The 20,521-nt window shown below is 36.0% G+C and overlaps 1 protein-coding gene across 5 annotated transcripts; it reads right to left on the reverse strand.

Moving 5' to 3' along the window:
- Nucleotides 1-3,169: 3,169 nt before the first annotated feature.
- FAM204A (family with sequence similarity 204 member A) lies at nucleotides 3,170-20,296 on the reverse strand. Of its 5 annotated transcripts, none has more exons than XM_072870230.1 (8): nucleotides 20,215-20,296; nucleotides 19,236-19,581; nucleotides 18,159-18,249; nucleotides 17,562-17,595; nucleotides 16,871-16,973; nucleotides 15,017-15,106; nucleotides 3,900-4,006; nucleotides 3,170-3,548 (listed from the first exon to the last, which is right to left on the reverse strand). In XM_072870230.1, exons 2-8 carry the CDS (start codon nucleotides 19,485-19,487, stop codon nucleotides 3,497-3,499), a joined length of 729 nt encoding a protein of 242 aa, XP_072726331.1. In that variant the 5' UTR covers nucleotides 19,488-19,581; nucleotides 20,215-20,296; the 3' UTR covers nucleotides 3,170-3,496. The 5 variants fall into 5 exon arrangements, with proteins under 5 accessions (XP_072726331.1, XP_072726334.1, XP_072726335.1 ...); XM_072870233.1 differs by having other exon boundaries at nucleotides 19,236-19,523; nucleotides 20,215-20,230; XM_072870234.1 differs by lacking the exon at nucleotides 20,215-20,296 and adding an exon at nucleotides 19,703-20,170 and having other exon boundaries at nucleotides 16,871-16,970.
- Between the last annotated feature and the right edge of the window lie 225 nt (nucleotides 20,297-20,521).

Consider the following 20,521-nt stretch of genomic DNA (forward strand, 5'->3'; position numbering starts at 1 on the left):
TTCAGCTATTTCAAAACCCCTTGCTTCAACAAGCAAGTATTAACTGGACAGACACTCCTTCACAAATTAGAGGTTGCAAAGGCTTATTACACGCCATATTTATCTTTGAAACTTGTCCAACAGAATTAAATGAAAAAAATAATGATACAGATTATGGTTGCAGGCAAAAAAACTATTAAAACTCTAACAACTATATATACGTTTTTATCTGTCAAACTGTCCCTGCAGCCACTCTTTGGTTTAGGAGCTCAGGAATGCAGTATTAAGAAATACTAGTAATTGTATTAGTATGCTGTTGTCAAACTTCAAACTGGCTGTATTTTATCATAGGAGTTGATAAACAATTTATTTCTTGATTGTGTAGGCCTTGGAACGCAACAGGATTGCGAGAACATGAGTCTGGACTATCCTCAGATGGGAGTAGAAATGAAAAAGTATGACACCAACGTGAGAGAGAGGTGTACAATGAGGAGCATCTACACTGCTTTGTGAAACAGTGCACAGAGCCATCAACTTGACACTGACCAAGTCTATTGTAAAACCAAAAGCAATCTAACCACCTCACTGTGTTACACTACCTGAGTAACGCACATCATTAAGAGGCTTTATTGGCACATAACAGAGCTAGCTTTGAGCAGGCCAGGCAGCTCAAGATACAACCCTTGTTCAAAGAACGATGGCTAATTGTGAGAGGACATTCCCCTTTGCAAAGTTAGTTTTTCCTGTTTACTCTGGAGAACTGCACTTGGGAAGCTACAAGATTTTTCCTCAAATGACTTAAGACTATTCAGGATATCCAGGAGGGTACCATTACTATAGTTGGAAGAAACATGAAATTGTGGTGGAGAAAAAATTGGGGCAAAACTAGTGCATGCATTTAAGTTTTTCAAGGCTTCTGAGGGGTAGGAAGGAGCTTAGGCAAGGCTGCCTTTTAACTGTTGTCCAACTCAAGATATCATCAAATGAGCTCCTAATAAATATTTGGCTTCACAGCACATTTGTACTGAAATAATTTAAGTACATTCCTCTAGATACATAATTTCAGTCAGACGAGGAGATAGTAAATGAAAAGTCTGCACTAAAAGAATTATTATTACATCTCAAATTTAGTTCAGTATAAGAGATTATATATTTAAGCAGATTAAAAAGGTTTCCGTTAACTGAAACAAGCATTTGGATTGTTTTAACACTTAAAAAAACAGGAAAAGTTAAATCTCAGAACGCAGTTTTACTTGTTTGGACAAAATTCACAGCACAGAGCAAAACTACAAAAAAGTGTCAGGAATGCAAGACATCTTAGAAGCAGATCAGCAATTCAGGAGGCTGTTTATTAAAGGTACAGTTATGTGTTCATTTATTATGTATTCAGATGATCTCTCTCAAGCTGTATTAGGCTTTTGTATTTTCCCTGTTAATCAGGTTTTTTTTTTGAACATGGTATAATTCTGGGAATTAACTAATATTCTAAGCAAATACTTCAGGTAGATCAAAATACTTGAAATGTGATAATTTTTAAATTCATCACACAAGTAACCCAATGCAAATATGCTGTATACTTCCTAAACAGTTATATTATTAATGGCCTAACATAAACCTAATTGGTTATTTTAAGTGCAAAATATTGCAGGTGGCTGGGTATGCACTGCTGCAACAAATACAATGTGGTAAGTTCTCAGACAATAGTTTGGATTTCTTTTAAAGCACATTTTCATATCAAACAGCACTGAGCTTTACAATTAGATCAAGATCTTTATTTGACTAATAAACACTGTTACTATTAAGAGCAACTATTACAAGAAAACGTATAGCATCTGTTTAATATATACTGCTTTTAAATGTTTAATGGAATACTGATAATTTTGTGCTGAAAACAACAGTATCATTCTGCTTTTCAGTATATAACAAGCAGAAAGGTCAACTATCTAACACTCATCTGCCAGCTGTTTAAAAAAAATAACAGACATTATAGACAGAGTGTCTCTAAGTTTTGGAAAGGAACATTTGGAACTGAGAAAAATCTTGATGAATGTTCATGGTGTAATCTGTTTGTTTATACAAGTAAACATGCAATTTACCTTTATCATCACTTTACAAAGAGATATCACTTGCTTCCTTCCACAGCAAAGTTTCTAAACCTAATGTAGTTTGTAAACCATACTGAGATTTATGATGTTATACTGCAGAAACCTGTTTAGCCCCTGATTTACAATCCTGGCAATTGTATTCAACTCTGTCATCATAACTAATTACAGCTAACTGCAGATTACCATATTGCAAACTCTCATCTTTGTGAAAGAAATATGATGCTCTGCTAAAAAAGAAAAAGAATCAAACATCCTGAGGGCTAATGAACAAAAATGCACTATCCCATGTTGGACTGCAAACCTAAACTCTTCGAATTGGTGCCATAAAACTTCAAATTGCTATTTGTTGGCAAGTTGTTTTAGCCTCAAGTACTTACATAGTAAATCACCATTACGCTAATACCATACCTTTGGCCTGAAACATATTAATCTTGGTTAACAATAACTGACATTTACATTGCCAATTCAATTCAGGCATTGTGGTGACTAAACATATGCAAGAGCTTCAGGGAGAAAAGTTATTAGTTCTGAATGTGTCCTTACTTTTCACTGAGAACAATTTTGAAGAAACATTATCATCAATTCTTGTTATAATCTTATAACATAAACATTCAAATCCTAATTGATCTGTAAAACATTTGACTTGGAGTAAAATCTGCATTTGTTTCTTGGGTGCAGCTAACTGCACAACAGAACATATTTCAGATATATTTCAAGATACATATTTCTATACTTTATCTGCTCCAAGAAACTGGGGCTTTTAAAACTTGAGTTCTTGGGAAGGAAAGGAAAATGGGAATTTGAAATATGCTGAAGAACATGGCACCAGGACATGACGAATAGTACCAGATCCTCCCTGATTTTCAGCTAATTTTTTTTCTGTTTACGTTTACTAAGCCCATAAATGCATAAATAATAATAGTTTTAAACAAGTACGGTGGTTTTGCTTTTCTCTATTTAGTGTCCCCCCAAACTTTCAAGCAATCAGAAAAGTAGTACTTACTGCATTAAGTCTGTATAACCTTAGCAGGAAAACTTATCCCTCTCCTTGTACCCATGCATTGTAACTGCAGTGCAGCACAGAACACATTTGGACCAAGTATTTTATTCCAACTTTAGAGAGTTCTCTACCAGACTCCAAACGCATTCTACAATGTGTTATCTTAGATTTTCATATTTTGGAGAAAAATACTATATTTAACATAGTATTGATGTTTAGATAGTATTTTTGCTATATTACAAGAGAAAGCCAAAACAAGATAGACTGCAGTCTAACAGCATTAAGAGAAACACAAGGAATTTGATGTGTTCAGTATTGTTTTGAGGTTTTTTTATGTTTAGATTTAAGAAGTCGCCCACAAAGATTCTTCAAGTAAAAACAGGTATTTGATGCCTGAGGAAAACAGGATGGATTACATGTATCCCATGTTGCTTTTTGTTTCCCATCTTTTCTTGGCTTCAAATCTGAAACAGAGCAAAAAAAAAATGTTAGGAGTCATAAGCATATGTGTTTCAGGTATTCAACCATACTATTCTTAATAACAACAAAAATAAAAAATTTTTAATACTGTAATAAAGACATGAAGGCAAATGTAGCCATATGACCAATGCATTAATTCTGGTAAAGCTTCTGTACTTAAGTGATACACTGCTAAAATAACCCACCAAAAAACCCCAAACCCCAACAAGGTTAAACTAACAAATAAGATTAGCACAAGCCTATTTCAACTAAGAAAACATTTAACTGAGATTGTATTGTATACACTTAGTGCCAATGAAACCACAAATGTTTAATTCCATACTCAAATGACTTACCCCCAAGCAAGCTTCTTTTTCTTTCGAGCTTCTTGGGCAGCCTCTGCTTCTTGCTTGGCTTTTACAAAGTTGCGACAAGCAGCAGCTTTGGCAATTTTCACACCAAGCTAAGACATAAAAAGGAACAAAGGAAAACTGAATAGATGCAAATGGCTCATATGAAATTTAAGCCTCACAAATTACTTGGTCTGATATTGTTTCTCAAAAGTCAATAGATATTAAAATATCTTTCAAACATTAGGCTGATGCTGAAAACAGGATGTCTGATCAGACAAGCAAGAATATCTCTTGGGAGAAATACAGAGGAGCAGGATCCTGGGGCAAGTAATCCTTTTCACCAAATCCTTCCTTTTCAAGAATAAAAGTAAAGGGCAAGAGCCCACTAGATCCTTTTGTTTGTTTTTTAAATAAATGTATAGACATAGATACACACACAGTCTCCATTATTAAGACCAGTCTGTGACCTCAGCTGTGCTAACACAATAGCATCAGGTCTTACCAATACAAAAGCCACCCAAAAGACAGTTTTATATAGGAAGAACTGCTACTACCACACATTTTCCAGTAGTACCAGTAGTCATGTTTTAATCAGTCTGTCCAGAAAGTAAATGAAGCAGTGTCCTTACAGTCCATCTGACATTTAGCCTTCACACTACCAGCTTTTAGATGATTAGTAGGATAATACGCATGCTTTTCAAATAAGATCGTAATAGGCTGTAGGTGAATACTACTTTACTTTCATAAACTTATTCACACTGTGAGAATTAAGTTCACTTTAGTGAAAGTCGAGGGGAAAAAAAGAATAAAGCAAAAAAAATGGAAGAAGGTACTGTGAACTAGGACCAGATTATTTTCCTAATCAGCATTCATAACTTGTTCATTGTAGTTACATTTTGTGATTGCTGTCATGACTTGACATCATCTGCAACTAAATTATGAATTATGGGAGGATTTGGTCTCAAAAGTTACCACTTTTCTCCAAGACAAACAAGCAATTCATTTAGACAAAACTGCTACAAACTGTGATGTGGACAAAGAGGTTTTCTTCCTATCCAGTCCAAACCTACTGAAGTTAGCTAACATGTTTCTGACTGGATATTCTAGATGTCCCCAAAATGTCATGGGAGCATCAAACAAGAGAGGCATGGGAGACCCAAGTGAAAGAACACTCCTTAACACTTTGGTTAAAGTTCCATTATTAATGGCAATACACTTCAATAATCTGCGGCATCTATACAGGCAATTCTTATTTACTCTGAGAGACATTATATCCAGGTAAGATGAGAGAGAATGGGAGAACGCATCTTCAGGTGTAGATGCACTGACACATCTTCTACAACTCTCCCAAACACCCACCCTGTAGGTAGGTTGACACCCTGATCATTTTGTTAACAAAGCAAAACAAAACAGCATCACTAACAGCTATTCTACCTTACAGTCCTTTCAGGGTTTAAGAATCAAGAAAGTAGCCTTTCTGCAGAAGACTGAGAGTCTACATGCATGTAGGCAGTAAGCACAACATCAGTTTGTGCTTTGTTTGAGGCTCTAAACACTGGCAACACAAACAGTTGCAAGGTAAGCAGAATATTTTAAAAGGAAAAGGTGCAAAATAAATAACGCTAAACAAGTTTTCCATCTACTATTTGCATGTGTTACAAGGTCATAAATATGCACCTATGGATTCATCTTGCTGCACAAAATAATTCATGTGACCAGACATTTCAAAACTTATATTATTAGCTACATCATTTTTCCCCTGAGCATTAACACTTTATATAATCAGTAATTCAATGCCAACATCTGAACTGCCAAATCTCAAGTCAAAGACTAGAGCATAACATTCTCTTATTTGCATTGTCACTTACTATTTAAGGGCAGCTATTAACTTTAATATACTTGCAGTATAAAAATGCTTAAGAAAACTCTCCTAAAATATTCAAAAAATGTTTACTTGTTAATTGAAACAGGACTAATTATTAGCTTAAATAGACCAATGTGATGGCTGAAGTCAGTCCATCAGCAGAACCATGCCTTTATTTTTGAACTGTATTTTACCTCATAACATACTTTAAAATTAACTCTTACTATGTGATAAATAACAGCATCTCCTTAAAATATATTCTAGTGGCCTATTGAACACTTATTCACATACAAATATATACAAGTGAGGTCTACACAAGTGCTACAGAAAAATCTTTTGATCTGTATTTCTTGGAAGACAGACTGAGTTCTTCCGTCTTTGAAAAGTACGGAAAAAATGGGATAATAAGATCCTCTGTAGTGTATGTGCAAGTAAAAGGAGCAACATTTTGCAGCATTAATCTTATAATTTCTAGGCTACAGAGAGTCAAATTTTCAAGACATGAAAACAAACGTGTCGTACAGAAACGCACACAAACATTTTAGTCAGATTAAACATCTTCTGCTCCCACCCACACCCAGACATACATCTTCACTCCACCTCCTCCCCCTTTCCCCCAAGAAATCTGTAAAGGCTTGGTCAATGGGTTTTACATTAAAAAACCCCAAACATTTCAGGTCATCAGATAACTCAATAAAATACAATCTTAAAAGAAGTAAGAAAGCATGAATAAAAATATATACAACAATTTCTTGTGTAGTCAAAGTATCAGCATTTTCCATATAGAACATCCAATATTTTGCTGCATTTTAATTAAGGTGTCTAAACATTATCACAAAGAACTGCAAATTGGTCAGAGCATGCAGTAAGGAAAATTAAGCTCTAAAGGCTTTTTATCACCATATTTCAGGAACCAAGGGTGTAAAATGTTCTAATTTGGGATATATTAAAAGCCATAAAAGGTCTTTCAAAAAGATTAATGGTACTTTGCTTGGATTTAAGATAAGGGCTTTAGCTGGTTGGAAAAGCAGGGCCCTGGCTAGACCCTTGAGGCATTCATCTTTACAGCCACTTGGAAGATTTGTAAAAGCGTCTGCATAACCTCAAGCAAACGCACTGCGACATTTTTTTTTTAAATTCCTTTCAATTTTACAGGTTTAAAGTGTGTAAATCATATTGGGTAGTAAAGCTGATATAATGGTTCATCCTTGTAACACAATATATATATTTTTAAGACAAACTTAAAAAACAACTTAGTTTCTACAGGGCAAAGACCTTTCCATTTTGAAGTTGACCAATAATCATGTCAAATATCTTACTCTAGATGTTTAATGTAGCATAAATGAAAATTCCTTATCCATTATTTTTCATAAATTTTCTACTCATCTGAAATTGTTACCTTGTAACTAATTTCTGAAGCTTTGCTTCTTTTTGAACAGTTTCAAGGCATTTATTTAAAAATACCAATTATCATACTTTAACTTTTTATGGAATAACAGGTCTCTATGAAAAATATTTATGCCATTCTCTTTTGTTCTTTAATTAAATGAAAACAGATGTTTTCTGAAGTAAAGCGGAACCATTACTGGAGTACTTAAAGTGTTAAGGTCTTTAATTTTTATATCAGTTTGGTCTACAATTCCTGATTGTCTTTACTCAAGCTCAACATTAATGTCAAGCAAGTTACCTAGGAGACGAAAGAGATCAAAGAGACAAAAAACCCTCAAATGTCTGATTAATCAAGCCTGCAAACAGCTTATTTCTTTTAGCCTGCATGCAAGTATGAAAATGAGATTCTGGGAGCCGTACATTGTGCAGATTTGTTCATTCTTATCAGAACAAAGCCAGCGGCAGCTTATTTCATGGATCATTGGCACTGTCATCAGTGCTACACAGAACGGGTGACAGCTCCTCATTTTGAGGCTTGAACAAAATTAGCAAAAAGTCGGCACAAATTAGCCTCTCATCTTTTTAGTAATATGACATTATTCATTTACTTTTTATCCAATTTTTAATTTTTTCCTTGTCAGCTATCCCTTTCTAGTGTTTCTTGCACAGCATCATAAAACACTTCTAAAACAAGCAAAGAAATGGCTGAAGTTGAAATAGTATGTAAAGTTCAGGCAGAAAAGTAAACATTTTTATTAAGTTGCAACAGAATCTACTGTAACTTCCAGAAAACTTCCTTGAAAATCAAGACATTTAACATTAAATACCATAAAGCAAGGACTTTTCATTAAGATAGCACTGTGCAATGTAAGTGCTGAATGATACAAGTAATGAGACAACAGATTCAAGAACTGCTCCAGAAATATTTAGGTATGACATACAAAATGCTAAACCTACAGAAGCTCTAACAAAACATCTATATTCAAACAGGTCCTGAAATATCCTAGGATCATACCAGAGACGCCAAACAGCCTTTTAATACAGTGTTACAGTTTCTCATCAAATATGAATCTAGTTATTTCAGGCTTGCCTTTAGCAATGATTTTCTCCTTTTATGTTATGGAATGTTATCCATTGCTGACGTATATAAAATATATAAAGCAAACAAGAATACAGAGTGGATTTTGCAGTGAAAATTGTCCCCTTTGAATGATGTGCTCAACTTCCACTGTAAAATACTTTGTAATACCTTTGTTGTATTTTTATGCTGTGTATTACAACATCAAATTATATTTGGATGACACAGTAATGGAGCAAGGACAGAAAACTCTTCTAATATTAAGCTCTTTGCTAGATTTAAACATTTAAATGCAAGTAACTTCTTCCATTCATGAGAAAACACAGCATTAAAAAATTAACTATAAGCTGTTAGATGCTTTACACAGCCCCCTTATAAGAAAGGCAGTTTTAAAAAAAGAACTGTAGTACTGTTTTCAGCAATTTCTTTATCTCTGTTCTTCTAAGTAAGAAAGCTTATTAACAAGCTTTGAACTTAAAATCACATTTACAATAATGTGCCATCAACAGTTTTATAAGCTAATTAGAAAAAAAGATTAATTAATGACTGGCTGCTAATAAAATGGCAATCATGAAGAAAGAAACCAAGGGTGCTAAGCTTCAACTACCACCAATTAAGAGCTAATTACAAACAAATTATATATGTGTTTTGCTGTGGGCTTTAATTTACTAAAATGGTTTTAATTAAAAGAGAAAACATGCTGATTAATTGAACTGCAGAAAAAATCTACAGTATAAACTGTGCTTTGTCTGTCTCTTTAATTAGACTTGTAACATCTGAAATCTTTTTTTAAGGTTTGTTAAGGAAAAGATATACATAATTAAGGGAGCATAAGAATGTAATTCTAGGTGATAACCCTGCCATGTTCCAAAGGTTAAAAGAAAACAACCTCAATGAAGAGAGATATGTGGAAGCACCTCCGCTAAGTGTTAGAAAGAAAATCCTTCAGAGATAAAAAATAAACTCTTTTTTTTTTTCTCCGGGTCCTTCAATGGGCAAGACTTCCAAGTTAATTGGTGCTTGGTGACATTCCATACAAAATTGCATCAATCACTTCAGGTACCTAAAAGCACTATGATAAATTGCTAATGTTGCACAGAATTTAGAAATGAAACTCTCTTTTACCAATAGAAGAGCATCAAGCACTATAACCTGTCCATCTGAAACAGTGTGTGTGACCTCATGATCAATCATATCCTACCCAGATTTTCAAATAGAAAACAGTTTCCAGAATGGTTCTCAATGGTTATGACATACAACCTTGCTTGTGTACTCCCCATTCTAAATTATACGACTAGAAGTTACTTACAGACAACAGATACTAATTTGGTCATTAGAAAATAATCAAAACTGATGCAACAAATTTTGAAGACAACAGCAGGACTGATCTTGCTGTAACATGAGAATGGTATCCCAGTGAATAGGCAATTAATTTTGTTCATTACCATGTAGATCTTTCATTTAAGCTTGATTACAATACCATAGTTTCCCTATAAATTGCAGCTTTCTAAAAATGTTTCACCAAAATGCCAGAAGCCACTAAGCTAAGCACTCAGGAACAGTGCTGTCAAAAAGCCTGTGCCATTTAGAGACTGACAACTACTCCAGTAATTTAGCACACTAAGTTACAAAATATTTTAAAAGTTCCTTTTGACAGGTAAGTCTAATATGGTCAAGATTGTTTTATCGTGTTCAAGTTACAGTCCTCAGGCTAATGCACTCTTAGACAATGTGGCACCTACCTACCAGACAGTTAACACAAAAAACACAAGCAAATGCAAAGTTTGAGGTTTAGCCAGATTAGTTCTCAGAATATTAGAGCCATAAGAAATCTGCATTCTGCTTCTTGAGACATGGCACAATGATTTGAGTACAAAAGCACTATGAAAAATTCTTTCTCTACAGTAAAAAAAGCTTGGAAAATATTTTCAGGTTTACATATTAGGGGTGTGTGTGGGGAAATCTTTTAAAATTATTTGGTTTAATTAGGAAATGAACTTTTACAACTATCACTCCAAACTGAAACTGATTTACAGCAAAGTGAAATTACCAGATATCTCCACATACCATCCTTACTCAAAAGGATAAACACCTCCAACTATGCACAGTCACAGTGCTCTAATTTATCAACGTTTACTCTTCAAAAAAATCTAGGCAGATTCCCACAAACACAGTAGGAACAATTAAAGTACATTTCAAGATATTATTCCAAAAAGGTTTTTTGAAAGCATTAGAAAAGTTGACATAATTCCAAGCATCTGTTCCCAGCTACGTATCCAAGTACCTTGCTACCATTAAATCTCAACTATCCTACCCTAGAGTGTCACCAAGAAAACCATTTTATCTCAGCCCAGCTATGTGTCCACATAACATTTCATTCTCTCAACAACTTTCATTCTAAAAGGTTCAGAATATTTTGGGTAACTCCTACGCTAATATTAACACTTCTGTTGGTATCTCTCAATGTAAACAAGTCACCATTAAATGCAGTGTTTGAACAAGAGCTTTAAGTATGCCATTCTACATTTGAAAGAACTTTAAAACATTAAGAACTCTCTGCCAATGCTGAAAGCCCTGGAATGTTATAACAAAGACAGCAACTGGATTACAATAATAAACCTTAACTGTTCATATTATACCAGCACACTGCAATGAATTGCTAGTTATCTAATACTAATGGTACTATGCAGTAGGTATTACAGAAATAGTTCAGTCTAACAGCGTGTTTAAAAATCCACAGTGAATTAAGATTAAGCAGTATGATCCACCTGCATTAGATTGATGCTCAACAAAAATTCATCAAAGGAGTGCTGATCTTATATACTGTAACTGCACCACAGCACTGAGATGCTCAAGCTAGGCTGGTTTCTAGAAGCAGTCTAGCTGAAGAAGCAGACTTACTGATGGCTTAAATTATTCTGTACAACATCATGCAGACATGCCTGTATTCCTTCAGGAAGAATTTCACTCATATAAAATAAAGAAATCAAGAATTTCAGGATTACTAGAACTCTTAGTGAAGCAGACCACCCCACAAGAGAACATGCTGTGGGAAAGGCCACAGATGCTACAAGTTAGAGACCTGCCACCCTGATAACTCCCAAACTAACTGCAATCACTCTCCTAGTCCACAAACTAGGATGACAACAGGAGACAAGGGGTAATACTTTGTAGTGAGGTTTGCCAAGAGATTAGACTGAATATCATCATCATCACCACATATGTACGATTCATTTTTTTAACAGAAGTGCAACTGCCAATAAAAAAGGGGTAAAACATTTCTAGCTAGTCTCAAAAGCTACATATGAATCCACACATGCAGTCACTAGTAAATACAGAGCCTCATGCATACGGTATCCAAGTTCTAACTTATATCAGTCTAAAACCTCAAATGCTACTAGATTTAAGTAGTTTTGTTTTAAAATCAGCATTTGTGCTTATTCATCAAAGCAGAAGAAAGCAACAAATAATATTGCCCAAAGCCTCATTTATAGCAGTACAATAACATTTTCCTTAAAGAACCTGCAACAAGTACCACATGGAAACCAGACTCAAAACCTTGAAGCAGTATCATTTAGGCTTTTAGGATGTAAATTTCAGTGATCCACTCACAGCAGCTAGATTACGCATATTGCCTAAATCATCACTGATTTTAAAGGAATCTGGTTTTTAAAAACCTTTTCTCACTGTGTCATAATGACAGCATATTGACAGTATCATTTTGGCATTCCTTTGCTTTTTAGGACATGTTTTTACTGCCTATTCTCATAATCTGTTTATTTTTGGCTTCATTTTTCTAAATACTGAAGCTGCCCTATCAGTTTCACAGGCTTATAAATGTTATACATCAAAAATTAGTTTCACTTATTAAGGCAGGAAACAGCTTTAAGAACTCTGGGATCTGTGCCTCAAAGCAAAAGCTTTATCAGCAGGTTCCAGTCACTGCTTCTTGCAAAAGAAAATGGTGCCGATTAAAACCCCATACACCTGATTTCAAAAAGAACACCTACCCACTGAACGTTTTTCACATGGCTGCAAGGGGGGCTGTACCCCAAACAGAAGGCAGCTGTTTCTCATACACTCCCTGCCCCCAACCCCGCAACATTGCTCAAGAAAAATGAAAACTATACATAAAAAGATGAAGTTAAGATAAAAGAACAATAATTCATCCATTTCTTTCTCTAGACTTCAGAAGTGGTGTACTTCAATACAGTCATAGTATAGTTCCATGCCTGACTTGCTCACAGTGTTGTGTTGCATTTGGAAGTTAGAGCGATACAAATAGCCACATACTTTAAAAATTAACTCACTTCCAAGAAGTATTATGTAAAATGAGTTTTTAAAGGGACATTTCTTGAAATTGCAAAGAGACGGAAAGTAGCGACTGAATCAATACTACACAATATGAAGGCAGCATTTTATAATTGTACTTGTATAAAAAACAATGATTTTTGAATCAACCTCTTCCATAGTCAAATCCTTTGCTATAGCTCTTCACTGAATCAGAATTAGTCACTGTTAGAATTATTTCCTTAGAACAAAAAGTATTTTAAAAGATCAATTTAAAAAAAAATACAGCTTCTTAAAGTCACAAAGAAAAATGAATCTTGCAGTGGGTAATGTAGCACATCTTTACAACAGTAGAGAACCCCAGTGAATTCACACGGATTCTGCCTTGACAGAACTCCTCATGAGATCAAGCCAGTCATTTGAGTTTTCCTTCTTTCAACACACTATTTATTCAGATAAACCCACTTAACCAAAACCAAGTCAAGGCTGTGAATACTAATAATGTTTCAAGCATTTTGTTTTCAGAATTACAACATGCTAATATTTGAAAGTCAACAATTTGGAGCTAATGTTCCACAAATAATAATACATTGCTGTAGCACCTGGGATATGCTAGATGTTGTACAATCCCATGGCTACTGAAATCAGATAACAGTTTATCATAAATATTACAAAACCTTAAAACTTCTTACATTAATTTGTTTTTATAGTCAAACAATTTGCACTAGAACCTCAGTATGTTTTATTGATTATGATACTCTAACCACTTTAGAGTAGATGGGATAATGACATTTGTGAAGGAGAACAGCAAGTGTTTTTCATGTTGTACACATGAAAGGTAATGGAACAGTATCACAGGGAGCTGGTCAGACTTAAAGGGAACATTAGGACACATTCCTATCACTGTCAATAGCTGTTATCTTTGCAGATTGAAGTTTTGTGATCACCAGTGAAACGGTAGATAAGAGTCTAGTCATTAGAAACTGCCCTGAGTGACTAAATGGAGGAGTTTAACCATTGTGTAAGAACACACACTGAGGAACAGTTAGTTTTACTTAACCTTAAGAATTATATTTCCCATTCAAAAACCATCTGTTTCTAAAGCCATCACAATATTGTATTATATTGCATTAACCAGATTTAAATCTGCAATTTTACATTAAAGCTTAGCTTCAAACCCTGTACTTAGGAAACATTTTAAATATTTGTATGAGAATGAGAAGTATTCAGAATTTGTCTTTAATCCTTTTCTAACACCTCTGAATTTTGCTAGTATATACAGTGGACAGAAAATTCCCATTACCTCTGTGAAGATGGAAGAATATGCAAGATAGAGGAATGAAAGCAAAAATTATATAATTAATTTCTAATACAAATCTAGAATATTTAGAGTTTAAATTACATAAATCAGATTACTTAAAAATGATAGCTTCTCCACTCGCCTCAAATAAGTATTATTTAGTACTTATTTACCTGGCTTCAAAACTATTCCAACTGTCTTATTATCCTAATTTTCTTCCTTTGCATTTTCTTCCCCACGCACAAATAGCAGTGGGGACAACAGCCTTCGTGGATTTCAATTACATACTTCAGCTGCTACCACCTACCATACGTGCACCAATTTAACTATTTCTTATATGAAATTGCAATTACCAAAAGTATCTGCAGATTCCTCACTAGTTTAAGTATTCACTCAGCACTACGTACAAATTTAAAAGATCCAATTTTTGTAGCAAAGAGCAGCATAGCCTTCATAAATTACTCAGATACACCAACTAACAAGACAACATCTTGAAAAAATTTAGTTTCTCTCACCTGGATTTTTTTTTTTTTAAGATACACATTTATATACTAAAAAATTATGACAAGGAGAAAAACACATCTATTCATTCTATAAACATAATTCTAAGCCTACAGCAATATGTATGACATCCATCTACTTCCATTCTTCTTCAGAATTCTTCTAGCCATCAACCTCTGATCACATGAATACAGAGGAAAAAAAAGCACTGGTGCACAAGTTTGGGTATGTCTGTCCTTTTTTCGGCATGTCTTGCTCTAAGCTTGCTAAATCTCTACCTTTCTTCAGGCTTCCCAAGCTTATTGGGGAGGGAATGCAAAGAAAAATCTGAGGCACAGGGAAGTGACAGGAAGGGAACATCCTACTCCTGTTTTCTTGGCTTGCAACATGCAGAAAAATCAAAAGCTCAGTATAGACGACTAGTTAGTGACTCCTCTGACTTGTGGAGCTGGCATGAAGGCTTTAAAGCAAGGTTACTTGGGATCATTTGTGGTTGTATTTTCAATTCTTATACATAGCTACAGCTGTCCAAGCATTACTAGATCAGCAGCAAAATCCTTCAATCACTGACAGAAATCTGCTTAGGAAAGAGGAAAGATGCCCCAAACAATCTTCAGTGCTATTTTAGTTATGACACTTTTTGTCCAGATGTACCAAACGAAATGTTTCCTCAGAGCTTTTGTTAATAGCCCACTTACCTCACGAATGGCTAATCTATCACTCAGCTCCTCAGCCTTATCAATGTCACCTTCAGCCACAGACTTCTCTATGCTAAGTTCAAGGCCAGACTAGAGAAAGAAAAGCAAATATCTTTAGGACAAATAAAGAAATAACATGTTTAAAGGGAGCATCTCCTTTCTAAAAATATTTCTTTCATAAAATTCTTTATTTTAAGACACTGCATAAACCTGTAATTTCTATGTAACACAAATCACTTTGTCTATGTATTGTAATGGACAGTATAATTAAGAATTCACTGAAAGGCTGCCTGAGCACAAATCATTGCATTAGTTCCACCTTATGTGCAGGATAATACTGTAGGTTAAAAAAATTACACGGACTAGTTTATGCCTGTCACAATAAAATTTCATCTGAAGATCTGGCTTATCTCTTCCATCCCTGGAGCTTTCTAAACAAAATGTGAAATATATGTGTCAGGTAACATGAAGAATGGCAATTACCACTGTATCGTTACACTTCTAAGATCTTATCTTTATCCAAAAACTGAGTTCTGGCACTGTGCCACTCCACTGTGCTAATAAATTAAAAATTCTAGCAGTCCTATGGAAAACAGTGAAAAAACTTCAGAACTGAACCTCTGAAAATAAGAAAATAACCTTTATGATGAATGTAACATAACTTGTTTAATGACAACATTTACAAGTAACAATAAAAAGTAAATATTTACTGGAAATTATAGTTGGAAACTTCTGAAGGAATACAGAAGGGTAGCACAGCAGTAGGCACTGACTTTGAAATTTCACAAAAAACTCACTCTCTCATAGCAAAAGACAATATACAGCCTCACTGGTTTTAAATATTAGCGATGCTAAAGAAAACACATTTGACAGTTTCATAACACATACCTTTTAAAAAGATAAAAGTAAAAAAACAGAATTTGAGAAACTGATCTGCAAATACTGTACTTGAATTATTCAGGCGGAAGTTAAAAAAAGTACATAATTGGAAGTTGCAGTGATAGCTAATTCTGTTATATGTCTTTTCTGAAATTAATGAGACATACGTTCCGTTAGTGATTAAATCTCTGAACTTACGTGGAAAGCATCTGCATTTTAACACTTTGGGCCTCATTCCAGATCTATCCTGAGCAGTTTAATGACAACTAAATACCCACCAAAAGTAAGAACTCAGACAGAAGTGAACAATAGCTCATGACCTGCACGCAGAAACTTACTTTAGGCAATTGAAAAATACAAAGTTTATCACAAAGGAGCCTAACTGAACACTTAACATCACAGAGTTTATATAGGCCTTTACTAGAAAAACTATAGAACAAACAGTGCTACAAGGAACTCACAATATAATGAGTTTCTTAACTGGTACAACATCCTTGACAAGTTATTTCAAATATGCCTAGGTACACAATAATATTTATGAACAGAATGTGTTATAAATCCAGTAAAGCCATATGGGAGGTTTGGCCCTCTAATTCCTATAGCCACTGGTGTCAACTAAAGGATTTACTTGGCACATTTTAAAGTTAAAACACAACTAAAAAAAACAAAAAGAAAAAAAAAGTCAAATAATGCATATGAAGTCTTCTGTCTCTCATGTTAATGGAAAAGAAAACCAGACAGGAAACAAGCATGGATACTGTCTTAAAAGAAAGCACAGCAACCTTTCAATCCAAGTACAATTCATGTGGTATCTAAAAGGAAATTCATTAAAAACGTGCACAAAATTATCCTTCTTTAGAGTGACTTGATCGTTTACTCACTTTCAAATAGTCTCAGTTTTATTCCTATCTCAGTTAAGGCTGAGTTCTTTTACTGCCAAGTACAAGCTGACATTGTTTTTGTATCAACAGTCACCTTTTGTGGAGCCCTGCTATCCACAGGTGATTCAAATCTATCATTGATTCCAAAGTATTGCGTAAGTTCTTTCCATTTGTCTTCATTTGCCAACTGTTGACTACTAAAAACAACAAAAAAGTCATTAATATAACCAGTTCCCTTTCCACAACTTGTAATATTCTTTTCAACGCTAAAAGAAATTCTTCCATTTGGCAGACATGCTCTTTTCACCCATTGATTTTTTAATGGAAGTGAAATTAATTATTCCTTCCCCTCTGTAAGTGTAATTCCACAATCTTGAAAGCAAGCTTATAGAATCATAGAATCATTTAGGTTGGAAAAGACCTTTTAGATCGAGTCCATCCATTAACCTAACACTGCCAAGGAGAAAAAAGAAGAGGAGGAGCAGCAGGCTGAACAGGAGCTTGTATGCAATTACATGCAAAACATCATTAGGAATAACATTAAGTCCATTTTAAGTTACATTAAATTACACATTTGTGAAGATTTTTAAAATCAAGCAATAAACTCTATCAAACAATCACTGGTATCAAATTCAGCCTGCCCGACAGAGACACTGAACAACTTCAGCAGACATTTTACATGATGTTCAAAGCTACGCTTTGGCCATGCATGTGGTCAAGCTTTTTTACAAGTTTTGCCTGATACTAAAAACAGACCTCAGATAATCACATTGACCTGGTTATACCTCTTAGTCACTTCATCGTTCTTTTTCCGTTTTTCTAGAGGGGGGGGAAAAAAAAACACCCAACGTTACACAGTAATACCCTACAGCATCCAATGAAGTTACCAGAACTCTAACTGGTCACATTTCCTTTGAAAGATTGACACACTAGGATTTTTACCCAATGATCATGTGAATTTAAACCACTCAGCTGTAAGACTTTTCATATGAAGAACCTCCTACAATATCTGTGAAGAAGTTTTAACCAGAATACACAAAAGTATGTTTTACAGAATTACTGAAATACACTTAGCTGCTATAAATCAGTATTAACCGAGTAAGTTCTACCTCCTTTTTAAAGGGGACAAATGCAGTACTTTAACTTTAAGTAGCAATTTACAACCTAGTCCTACAAGTGATGTATACAACTGGAAAACTAAAATCCTAGATAATAACTAGAGTACATCTACTCAGGCATTCAATTCCTGGTTAAAAAAACCAACAACAAAAAAACCCCAAAACAAAACAAAAAACCCCACCCAAAACCAGCAAATCCCACTTTCAATGTATTTGATACTAATTCCATTTTGAGAAAATAAATTCTGTAGTTATATAAAACACCTTTTCTATGGCGCTTTCTTTTTCGGCTTTTGTTTCCCTGATTTGCTTGGGCTTTCATTTCACGGTTTTTCTTCTGAAGCTCCAAAAACTTCTACAAGATTAAGAAAAGGCAAGTCAGTATTTTTAAATTTTTTTCCCATTTTTTTAAAAATTACATAATGTGCTGAGAAATGTTGTCCCACTATCTTATTTATCCACAGTACCTTGTTATATCTACCACATTAAAATCTATGCATTGAGACCATCCAACTCTGATGGTTTTAAACTGGAACTGGCTCTAATCTTTCATCACCTCTCTCTGACTTTCTGTCCTCCCTAAATCCCAGGACTATTCAAACCCAATAGTTTTCTCATGGGACATGACACTGAATACACTTATGCTGGCTGTGCACTCCTGAGCTATTCAATGTAGTTATTGCCTATCTCGTAGTTTGTAATCCAAGTATTACTGACAGCATAGTCCTTGCACAGCAGGCTGCCTACATGGACGGATGGATGGAGGAGAGTAACTAGTTTTTGCCAATTCTTATGTTGACTCAAAAGCCTAAAACACAGATTGCTTTATTTATTTTTTTCTGTCTTTACATGTAACAGGAAAATCCAGAGGTTATAAGCAACTATGAGTCTGAATGCCTGCAACTAACCCCTACAGAAAGCAGAAGGGTACACCTCTACTTCACAGATATGCATCACCAGTACAGTGGCTGATATACTTAGCTGTAAATCCTTACTAATGCAGACAGCAGTTACGAAGAAGCTCAGTGCCCATAAACTACCAAAACCACAAGTCTTTATGCAACTGTCAAGTTATCCAACCATCTCCCTGCTGTGCTTCCAACCACCACTGCACTAGGGAAAAAAAAAGTTACATTAATTTCCTATCTAAATTCCTGTCCACCCTGCTTGAAACAATCTAAGGTATGTTATGATGACTGCACTTTGATCATATTTTATTTCCTTTCAGATTTATATATTGAATATTCAACACTGAGTTATTTCAATTTAAAAATTAGCCATTTGACTTTGAGTATATTGCATTTATGCTCTGGACATTTGGAAAATTGTAACAATACCCACATTCCACATATTTAAAGAAACTCCAGAAGGGCACGTCTGAGATTTGTTTTCTCCATCTGTCACTGATAGCAAAATGGGTTCACTGCTGGCATTACTTTCAGGCCCATTCTCCTGGAATTCAGAAAGCTGAACTCTTTCAATATCTTCTTTTGCATCTTCCTTTGAAAAGGAACCATGCGATTCATCTCCCTCATCAGAACTTAAGTCAACATCACTTTCATTCAGTCCTGGAGGTAACAGTCCACTCCACATCTTCCAGTTTAAACAAGTCCAAGCCACTTCAAGTCACTGCAAAGGCACCAGAGTTACGTGAACTTACCCACGCCAACATAAAAACATAATTAGCCTGCAGAAAAGAGAAGCAGAAATAGCAAAACACATAATCAGAAATATTTTAATTTCTCTTGAGAAAAGTAACTATCAGTAGATGTTTTAGACAAGCATGTTATAAAGCTTCTAATACTTACTATTTCAGAGTGAAGTTGAGTAGAGAATTTAGGTACACAGGTTGAAGCTATTAGCTTTCTTTTTTCTTCCTTGTTCTTTAAAGTTTTGTCACTTCGCATTTGTTTATAGCTGCTTTCGGTTTAAGCGCGACATTGCAGCAAACGCCTCCCGTCCCTCTCCACGGGCAGCGGGGGAGCACATCCAGCCCTTCCCAGGGCAGCGCGAACGCCTCCCCTCGCCGCCTCCCGCCTGGTGGGCAAGGCCGGGTACGGGTGAGCTCCGCCGGCCCCCGAGGGGAGGACGGAGAGAACAGCCCGCTCGGGGAAGGGGGCAGGCCGGCGAGGCGAGGGCAGCCCGCTCCAGACGAAGCGAAGAGAAGCGAAATGCCGCTCCAAGCCAGGCGGGGGGACGCAGACGGCACCTCCCGCCCCTCCGGCCCCCCGCAAACCCGACGGCGCTGCCCAGCAGCCCGCACAGCCCCCGCCTCGCCTCACCACAACCCCGGCGCCGGCATTCTCCCGGCCGTGTTTACCTGGCCGCCATCTTGGCACCACCGGAACACCCCGCCCGCCGATTGGACTCTGCCCCGCAGCCAATCAACGGGCACTTTGCTGCCTTGGGCTCGGCCTCTCTGGTCTCCATGACAACTAGGCAGGGCGGGCTGTGCTGGGGCGAGGGGCGAGGGGCGAGGGGCGAGGGAGCTGGGAGAGCCAGAGCCGGCCCCGGCCCCGGCCCGGGGGAAGAGGTGCTGCCTTCCCGGGCAGGGGAGCTCCCCTGGCGGCAGTGGGGGCATAGGCCCCCTCCTCGCAGTGAGGCCGCTCTGGGGGAACAGAGCAACT

The sequence above is a fragment of the Ciconia boyciana genome, chromosome 8 (assembly GCF_034638445.1).
Source record: "Ciconia boyciana chromosome 8, ASM3463844v1, whole genome shotgun sequence".
Lineage (NCBI taxonomy): Eukaryota > Metazoa > Chordata > Aves > Ciconiiformes > Ciconiidae > Ciconia > Ciconia boyciana.

Coding starts and splice junctions, on each gene's coding strand:
- FAM204A (XM_072870230.1), bottom strand. CDS start 19,487: ATGTGGAGTGGACTGTTACCTCCAGGACTGAATGAAAGTGATGTTGAC. Junction 18,250..19,235: donor TTTCTTTAAATATGTGGAAT/GTGGGTATTGTT, acceptor TTAATCTTGTAG/AAGTTTTTGGAGCTTCAGAA. Junction 3,549..3,899: donor AAAAAGAAGCTTGCTTGGGG/GTAAGTCATTTG, acceptor GCTCTGTTTCAG/ATTTGAAGCCAAGAAAAGAT.